The sequence below is a fragment of the Frankliniella occidentalis genome, unplaced genomic scaffold (assembly GCF_000697945.3).
Source record: "Frankliniella occidentalis isolate FOCC.00 unplaced genomic scaffold, Focc_3.1 Scaffold46, whole genome shotgun sequence".
NCBI classification, from domain to species: domain Eukaryota; kingdom Metazoa; phylum Arthropoda; class Insecta; order Thysanoptera; family Thripidae; genus Frankliniella; species Frankliniella occidentalis.
The window spans coordinates 1,316,692-1,326,540 of record NW_026267176.1 but is presented as its reverse complement, the minus strand read 5'-3'; the positions used below and the strand labels follow the sequence as shown (position 1 = coordinate 1,326,540).

Sequence of the window (9,849 nt, the reverse complement as noted above, 5' to 3'; positions counted from 1 at the left end):
CCACACGGGAACACACGGCAGGGTCGGCACCATTGGCCGCGGCGAGGTACACGTGTAACAACACTCATCTCCTTCTCACTCTTGTCCAAGCGCGAACACACATACACACACACGCACACACACGCACCTGCACGACCCCCAACACACGTTATAATCCCCGGCGCTCCACCATTAGGGCCTCCCCGCGCCATATTGAGCGACGTGCATATTCAGTCGCCTCCCCTCATCTCTCTCTCTCTCTCTCTCTCTCTCTCTCTCTCTCTCTCTCTCACCCCCCTTTTTGACCCATCACGTTGTTTTCCTCGCGCTTGTCCGCCGTCCGCCTCTTTCCTGTACGTACATGATAAACGCGCGCGCGCGCACACGCACACGCACACACACACACACACACGGTCGCGCACAGTAAAAAGTGGACGGCTCACAAGTTTTGTTTGTTGTTTTTTGTGTGCGTTTTTAAGCCTGCTCTTCTGCTTTGAAAAAGCTATACAGGGGGCCCACACGCATATTGTGTGTTGCGTACGTGTGCTGTGTGTGTGTGTTGGTGTGTTAGGGGTAGGGAGAGAATTCCCCATGGAGGGAACGCCCTGTTCTGTTCTACGAGTAGGAAATCTGGACCAACTTTGGAATGTACTTCTTTTTTGAGAGTCAGCACAGGACGCCGAAAAGAGTATGGCCAAATAAAAAACTTGCGTGGTCGGATTAGGTTGGGCAGCAAGATCGTACCATTTTATGTAGGGGTAAAAAGGGGGGGCTGAGGGATGATCCCCAAACCCCTCCTCTTGGAGCCGCATGTCCACTACAAGCACGCGGCCTCTTTGACCCGACGGGGCCCCGACGCGGGCAACAGGCAATAAGTGCCCCCCCCTCCCGCCCGCGTCCCGCCCTTTCCATGTTGACCGCCTTGAGCCCTTGCTGCCCCGTTTGCGGGCCGTCGATACCCTCTTCAGTACAACAAGGCCACGACGAGGACGACCGCGCGGCGTCTTCCTTCACGGCAGAGAGGTACAGTACTCGCACTAGTGTTTGCAGGGGGCCCGCACGCTGCCATACCCCGCGCGCCGCTGGCTGGCGTGTCTACTGTCGACGGCGAGGTGCAGGGGGCGGGCGCTGCAGTTCAGCAGCACTCCCTAAGATTGGCAAGCGCCGGGAGTAAGGCGACGCGCCAGGCTGGAAGCGGCCGCGTCGAGGCCGTGCCATCCCTCTCCGGGATGAAAGGGCCTCCTCGTGGCCTCCACCCTCGCTCTCGCCCCACCCGCTTCACCACCACGACCTCCATTTGTCGCACGGAAAAGACGAAGACGATGCTGCTGCTGCTGCTGCTGCTGCTGCTGCTGCTGCTGCTGCTGCTGCAGCCCACCGCCGCCACCTGTCGGTCGGGGCATAGGCTCAACGGAGAGAGGAAAGACTGGAGACGCTCGCACAATATGCGCGCAGAACCGTCAAAATAAAGAAGAAAGGAGCATCCTCATTGAAAACAACAAGCAGCAAAGACAAGAGGCTTTTAAAAGAGAAAGGCATGAAATGCTGCACAGGTCTGCTTCCAGGACCACACCACAGCAGGGGGTGTCGTCCGCCCTTGCTGCTGCCGGGGGGTCGTTTGCCGAAGGCGCACAGCAAAAAGCCAGCCGCCCTCCCCTGCCGCGACCTTTACCACCCATAAGAAGAACCAGGAAAAATCAGAGCGTTTGCACGGGGAGAAGAGAGAGCGAGATAAAGAGAGAGAGCGCAAGAGAGAGCGAGAGAGAGCGAGAGAGAGCGAGAGAGAGCGAGAGAGAGCGAAAGAGAGGGCGAGAACGCGATAGGGGAAGAGAGCGCGCACCAGACCACCACCAACCACCACTCGGTGTAATCCTATAACAGTGCGACATTCTGCACTGCAGCAGGCCAACAACACCGCCAGCAGAGTTTTTACGGTTATATTCACGGCGCAATGGACCGAGCGCTTCGTGGCGCTGCGGCTGAGCAAGGGGCGGGACCGGCGAAGAGAAAAGGGCGCGAGGTGACGTGGTTAGGGGGAAGGGGGTGGGGGTAACGTAGAGGTACCGACCGCGCGCCGCAAAACCAGCCCGTTTCGTTTCTTTCGACTTTAGTAGAGACGTCAGTTGGTGAGGCGTGCGAGTTTTATGGCGGACCTGTGCGAGAGAGAAAAGGAGGGGAAGGAGAGAAAAGGGGTGGAGGGCATTATTTAAGTCACCCGTCCCGCGTCTTTATTACGAATCAAAGGCCTCGCCGAGGTCCCCGTCGTCGGTCCCCGACCTCGGCCCCTGCAGCCCATAGACCCCAGCGGAGGCCTCGTCCTGGAGAGAGGCAGTGGCCGAGAGAGAGAGAGGCGCGTCCATCTCGTGTAAACGAGGAGCGAGAGCGTCACGTGACGCCATTCAAGGGTGGGGGCCGTTTTGATGATGGGATCACTGCAAGGGTGGCCGAGTCGCCTCGTTTAGATTCCATACTACTTTCTGCGCTGCAAGCGAAGGCGCACGGCAACGATTTCTTGGACATTTTTGAAGAGGGAAACAAGAAGCCCGGCGAATTCTTTAAAATGCCCTTTCGTACACCCAGAGAACCATTTGGTTGAGGCTTGAGGCGACCAAATCGGGGTAGTTGTTTTGCACTTCATGGAAATGTCACATTGGTTAACATATGCAAAGACGGTATGGCAAAATATGGTAAAATCTGAAGTCACATGAAAAATAATGTGACAGCAGCGTCCAGCGTCCAAAAGAATGACACATTTTTCACAGGTAACAGAATGAGACGTCACATGAATTTGAACAACAGTTGTGTGTACAACCCGCACCGAAGTGCAGTCTAACCACAGAGAACCACACGGAAGCCATTACCGTCTGTTACTACCGGCAAAATACTGTACTAGAGTGTCAACAACAGCCCTCGCTTCCTTCCCCTTTCCCTTCTCCCATTTCCTCCCTTCCTTTGTAACTATCCCCGCTACGCGAGGGCCGCTCGGCACGACCGACACATAGACACCGTCCGCAATTGGGATTTTACAGCTCACCTTCTCCCGCCTCGTAATTTTCTCCGCGTAAATGGTACTTCTCCTGCCGTCCTTTGAAAAGCCCTATCGCACTCAGCGTGTTTCGAACGCGCGCGCAAAAAAAGAGGTTTATTGCACCAAATCGCCCACACACATCGCTCTCGGCCCGCTTTCGCTCTTTCCCCTTTACTTACGCTTGATCCCCATCCCTCCCCCTCCAAACCGCCCCAGAGGCAGACGATTGGCGCTGTGCGCACAACTCATTTCCGCTGAAGAGCCCCCACCAAACACGCTCCCTCTCTCCCTCCCTCTCTGCCGATTCCCCTCCTTTCCTTGTCCCTCTCATCGGGTCCGGTGCGGGTTTGATAATTGGAAATCACCCGCGTCACTCGCACCCCAAAATAGTCCAAGGATGTCGAACGCTAATATGAGCGAGGGAGGCGGATTTGGGGAGAAGGGAGGGGGTGGGGAGGATCGACGTTTGAGGGCATTGCGCATGGGTGGTGAAAGGGAAGTGAATTGGTGTGAAGGGTACTCTGGGTTCAACGAGGTCACGGATCGATTGCCCCTTCCGAGCACGGAGCAACGGCCAGAGGCGAAATGGGTCCGGGAAGCGGTTGCATTCTCCACTGACGACTTTGCCGGATCACAACGTTAGTCACAGCGTAAGCTCTCCAGGCCACCGCTTTCATTTTCCAAGCGAGGATGAAAGAAAACAGTTTCCTACCGTGCGCGCGGCACAACAACTCGTTCCGCCGCTACTCGCTGCTACTGCCTCCGAGGTTAATTGAAGCAGGTGCTCGACAAAATGAGTTGTAGAGGGGGCGGTTGCTCCATTTACATTTTCTCTCCCCAGAAACAGATTTTTGACAGAATGAGGCGAGCGCAGCAGACCACCCCTCCCTCAAGGGAGACGAGGGAGGGTGGGCGCGTCCCGTCCCGCCCCGCCAGGTGGATGCTTTGCTCGCGGTAAAGCTTGCAAATCCACCACGCTTGTTGCTGATCTCTGAGGAGCACTTCACAGCGGCGCCGGGACGCACAAAGCATGGCGTGGCGTAGCGTAGCACCTCGCCCGCCTCAACCCTCTCGGAGCGGCGCCCATAGCCCAACGGCTCATCCACAGCACATTTTTTTTTTTACAAGCTCGCCATCGGTTTCCAGCCTAGCCAGACCCATCGCTGACTGATCCCATTTCCGACGGAAAAAACGACCAATGTGTGTCATGTTGATATATGCAATTAAAAGTTTAGTTTTGGGAGAGTTTTTATTTCTCGCATCCTAATATATAATTTCTAGCTTCATCAATATAGCGTGTAATTTATTTTTTCACCACTGAATGCAGTCGTAGAACCGCGTGAACAGGCGCCAACCCTTGGAAGTGGCGTAACACATGCCACACGTTACGGCTCTTGTGGGAACGACATGGAAATAAGTGCCACTTTTCTCCTTACTCGCCGTGCACATACTACTGGCCGGTAGTACAGCCTGCCCTGTGCGCCCTGCTACTCAGGCGGGGAGGGGCGAGGCAGGCTAGGGACGGGCGGGGCCCCCGGAGCTGACCCCATTTCCGACCTCGCGCCCGTCACTTAGCTGACAGTTGCGGACGCCAAACGAGATTCGGGCGCTGCTCGTCCGGCGATTCGTGCGAGAGGGAGCAAACATGAGTTAGCTGCCGGCGAGAGAGGTGGGGGAAAAGGGGAGGGCGACATTGAAATAAATACATTTTATTGAAGTCCCGCTCCAAAACAGGCCTGCTCTGCTCATAGGTTCTATCCAGAATTAATGGCAGTATAACTATGTATACACTGATAAACAGAAAAGGTAGATTACATAATTTGCAAGCATAAATTATGAATGTAATTTTTAACAGCGCATTGAGGCGAGTGCAACCTTTCTTAGAAAGATAGAGAGGGGAAGGTGGGGAGAGTAAGAGGGAGGGAAAGAGATGGAGAGAGATCCACGAGGGTGACGCGGGACACGAGCTGACGAGTAATCCAATCACGCCGGCCAACATGGTCGCCGGAGCAGCGCGCGCCGACCGGAACCCGGCGACGCAAGTCCGAGCGGCGGGAAGCTGCCGGAGTGAGCCCAGCCGCACCCGCGGGCCGGGGGCCGGGGGCCGGGGCCCCAAAGGAGGATGCCACACCGCACGAGGCAAGCAGGAGCAGGAGGAGGACCCAGTGACCGGGCGCCAGCCACCACCCGGAGGCAGCTCGAGTGAAACGCCCTTTCGAAGTTAACCCCGGCAGCGGTGGCAGCGACGCAGCCACCACCGCAGTGCAGGAGGCGGCAGCCAGCGAGACACACACAGAGGGACGGAGTGGATCCGGTTAGTCGTGGAGTCGGGCGGGTCCGCGGGGAGCGCCCCTTCCTCGCCAGCTCCGCTCCGGCTCCGGCTGCGGCGCCCCCCGCCTCCGCCAGCCGTCAGCAGCGCTCGGCCCGCTCGGCCCCCGGGGGGACGCAGCCCGGTCCGTTCGCACCGGACCCCCGCCCGCACCGGGCCATAATCACAAACGGGCTGGCCAATCAGCCTGGGCTCGGCTCGGACCCGCTCGGCTCGACGCTGCTGTCGAAGCGCAACCCCAATTACGGAGTACTAATACTACGGGGTTTGGAGAGCCGGGGAGAGCGACGGAGAACGACGCCGAGCCAAAGTTGCGCAATACCCCGCCGCCGAGGTAGGCAACCCACCCGGCAGCCGACAGACGTGCAAACTGTACCGATATCAGATGGGCAAACCTTGCGCGCAACTGAGGAGTGCATCCGATGAGGTATAGTCAGTGATATCTGCAGACTCACTATACTCGCAGAGAGGTCCCAGACTAAATTTGACACCGTCTGGCCAATAACCTCAAGGGGCGGGGATGCGGATCGGTTGGCAGACGCGGAGCGTTCGGGTGGGAATGCGATTCCCAGTGATCGAGACAGCCCCGCCCGAACGCTCCCGGTGGCGCAAATGGAGGTGCAGGAGGGCAGACCAGAGCTCAGTCGTCTCGATGGGTAGCGGTAGAGAGATAAGAGCAGAGGTATGACAATTCTAAAATCATGTCGTAGCTCGATTTTCTTGGAAAACCGTCACCTTCTGCGACACAATCGTTCAACCCTGACTCGACCCGATCGAGAACTACATCGCCAAACAGAATTTAAGCTGGCGCGTAGTCGAGGAAGGCAACTTAACACATTCCCTGCGCCTCAGTCCTATGATTTAACATGGGATTGTAACCACATAGTGGCCACGCCGCAAGGAACGTGTTAACGCGCAGCCGAGGGGGTAGGCAACCAAACGCGCAGCCGAGTGGGTGGGCAACTAAACGCGCAGCCGAGGTGGTAGGCAACCTGCCACGTCGAGGCTGCTCACGAACGGGTTGCTCTCGCATATGCTAATGCGCGGACTGCGACGGCGGCGCGGCTCCGACAGCACCGCCTCGCACCTCCACGCCTCACCCTCACCTTCCTCTCGACGGCGCGCCCTCTGCCGCCCTGTCCTGCCCTATACGCCGTGGCCGCAGCCTGTCGCCTCAAATGACAACACACTGCCCCCCCCCCCCCCCCATCTGCTTCCCTCCCTATGGCTCAAAGCACACCGCCGCAACGACGTGCCGCATCCCGAAACGTAAGCCTTCCACTCGATTTCGTTTGCATATGCATGGCGGACTAAGAGAGAGGGTCCCCTCGGCGGCCTGTTCCGCCAGGCCACGCCACGCCCCCGCCGTGTGACGGGGAGGACGCCCCCCGCCGGGCGATCGCACGTCAAAGGAACTCGCACGAAGCCTTTCACCCCCTCCGCCCTTCTCCTCTCTGCCCCTCGCCCTTCGGCAGTGATCACGACACGCCCTGCGGGCAGGACAGGTAATCAAGAGCCGCCCACCGCAAGGCGCGTTTTCAACCGAACGCCGGATCGCATGACAACGCTGCAGGAACAACAGCACGGCTCATCGGTGGCGGCGCCGTGGTCACGAGGCGACATTGGATATCCTCGGCGGCGCGGCGCCTCCAGGCCCTCCGGGGCAGACACGGGTGAGCCTGTACCTGAGTTGATGAAGGACGCCGACGAGCCTGCGACGGTGTCCTCGGGTCCGGTGGGCGGGTCCGCCGGGTCGGCGGCGGCCGACACGGACGCGATGGAGGGGCTCATGGAGGCGAGGGCGGCGCCGACACCACCACCGCCGGCGCCCCCGCCGCCGACGCCGCCCACCACCTGGCTGAGGGTGACGGCGTGCGCCCCGAGCCCGGCCAGCCACGCCAGGACCAGCCCCGCCAGCAGCCGGTCAACCATGGGCGAGCTGCGCGTGCTCCGCGGGCTGGGCGCGCTCGGCGGGGTGCAGCTGCAGCCGGAGCCCGGCATAGTTCATCCTCTGTCCGTCCTACGAGGAGCCGCCGCCGCCCCCGCCGGCGTCGTCCTGGGCCAGCGCCGCGGCCAGCATCACCACGAGGGCCGGCGCACTACCCACAGGGCCCGCAGGGGGTCACCGTGACCATCACCACACACACACACACTGCACTGTATCCGCTTTGCACTTTCACTGACACATATCCACAACACGCTGGGCAGGGACGGCCGCAGCAGCAGCACACGCGCAGGGCCGCGCACGGACGCGCGCTGAGCACACGCGCGCGCACGCACGAGCACGACAAGGGTAAGGGCGCGGCCGTGACGAGTTGGCGCGAACACGCGAGTGCGGACGAGCGATGCCGGGTCGCCGCGGGGACGTCGGCACGCGGCTGGGAGACGCTCCTGACGGCCGTGCAGCAGCAGAGCAGACTGAGCCGGAGCCGGGCCCGAGCCAGTGGGGGCGGGGCGAGGGGGCGTACAGCCGCGCCCAGCCGAACCCGAACCCGGCCGAGCTCGCCGAGCAGCCGACTCGGCTCGGACCAGAGCCCTCGGCGCCGCCTCAGTAGGGCGGGGTGGGGTAGGGGGTGGAGGGTGGAGGGTGGAGGGCGAAGGGTGCGTTGAATCGTCGTTCCTGCCAAGGGGGCAGGGGGATGGGATGGGGCTCGTGGGGGGAGAGGGGGGCGCGTCCCCAATTGTACACCGTTGAAATGAGCATTCTGCGAGAGCTGTGCCCGGGTGGTTGTCCGGGCCGGGCAGGGGGAGGGGGCGTAAGCGGCGCGAGAAGTTAAAATATACGGCGGATGTGCATGGGGGCGGAAGGGGGCGCTGAGCCGAGTCGCCCCAGCAGCCAGCATCCCCCCGGCCCCTCCCCGACTGCACCTCCCAGCCTAGAGCTCGCCCGACAGCCCCCCGCCCCGCTCCGCACCGCCGGCCCCCCGCCAAAGCTCACTTCTAGACGCCGGAGGACAAGGAGGGTAGGGGTAGGGGGCTGAGGAGGTCGAGGCGGGGGCCGCTCCCTTCCTCCGCCCCGGGGTTGGGTGCAAGGGACATGCTGAGGAAGGATGGCACTGCGGTTGCCTCAGGGAATTGGTACCATCATGATTAGCCCTCATCGTTCTAATCATTGGAACAAGCTATAAGATTTGTAATAAAAATGTTCGAGTAAGTTACAGCGAGTTAATCATTGGAAAATTATTACCAGTCTCTAAGGGATCGTACGCAAACCACGTGACGGGTTTTTGGTGGGTTTTGACCACCCCCCTCCCCCTCTGTGGTGGTCTGTGGTGGTTTCGGGGACCCCCCCCTCCCCCCTCCATATTCATGTGGTTTTCAGCATATGTGTTATTTGACGTATTTACGACTATATAGAGCATTTTAATAAAAAGTGTATGTTTGCTGGTAGTCAAAACTTAATTTCGTGGTGACTTTTTGATTAAACACCGGCAGATTTTAGTGATTTATCACGAAATAAACGGATTTGTGCTAGTCTTTCTCAAAAATATGCTTATTTTAGCATGTAATTAATAGTCACGTGACTTGGCCGAAACACCCCCCTCCCCCCTGGTGGTGGTGAGTGGTGTTTTCACAGACCCCTCCCTCCCCCAAAATGCGTCACGTGGTTTGCGTACGATCCCTAAGGTGTTTCGGCAAAATATAAGCTGAACATCAGCAGAAAGTGCAATTAAGATATTGAGTACTACTTGGGCTATGAAGACACTTACCTTTAAGATCCATTGAAAAATCCATCGAAGTCACAATGAGTTGGGCGGGGTTGAAGTGACAACAGCAGACTGGCGAGTCCAGACCAAAAATGATATCCAAGTATATATAGAATGAATTATGAAGGGCGGGTTGATGGAGCTATCAAAACAAACAAAATAAAATTAAAAACATGCCAAGGAGAAATTCATACAAGCAAAACGCACACTAATCAAGCACATTAAACTCTAGTACTGCTCACAAAAGTGTTCTAGTTTCAGCATGACACTGGCTGATGTAGTAAAGATCATGCCCATTTCCTTGAACTAGTTAGTTCTCATATATTTCAGGTAACAGTAACTATTCTATTTCAACTTCACACACTACCACCTACTACAGACGGCGGCGTCTGAACAGGTTAGAAATGAGGTTAAATGTCGGTGCAATTACCTAATAAAGGACTCTCGTGTCGAGCATGGTGACAGTAGCGTCGTACAGTAATAAATAATTAAAGAACAAAACTCTATTTAAAACTGAAATTGAGATACAATGTTTTACCGAATTAAAATACACGTAACATTTTCAACTCAGGCCCAAAACGTGCATAAAGTTACCAGACCGGAAACACTCATCTGCGAATAGTCATTATCGTCGGGGTCGGGGTGCTGCCTGTGGTGGAGTGGTATGAGAAAGTAAGAGTGCCCAATTAGCCATTCCGGTAAGGCTGTAAAGATGAATAATGCGGCGATGTTGTCAATGTCAATTTAAGTTTAATTTCACCAGAAACCGCTTGGCACTGCCCTTCTAGAACAATAAGCACAGAGGC

At 57.7% G+C, this 9,849-nt stretch overlaps 1 protein-coding gene across 2 annotated transcripts in view; it reads right to left on the bottom strand.

Annotated features, from left to right (window-relative positions):
* Positions 1 to 9,638, bottom strand: part of LOC127749323 (uncharacterized) — a 198,337-nt gene extending 188,699 nt beyond the window's left edge. Inside the window, exons 1-2 of one of the 2 annotated variants that reach the window (XM_052267068.1) lie at positions 9,474 to 9,638; positions 9,047 to 9,185 (exon numbers count right to left, since the gene is read on the bottom strand). In XM_052267068.1, the coding sequence (XP_052123028.1) occupies positions 9,047 to 9,071 (25 nt within the window). In that variant the 5' untranslated portion in view covers positions 9,072 to 9,185; positions 9,474 to 9,638. Of the gene's footprint in view, positions 1 to 7,021; positions 7,781 to 9,046; positions 9,186 to 9,473 lie in introns of those variants that run through there. The other variant, XM_052267067.1, reaches the window with a different exon arrangement.
* Positions 9,639 to 9,849: the final 211 nt, after the last annotated feature.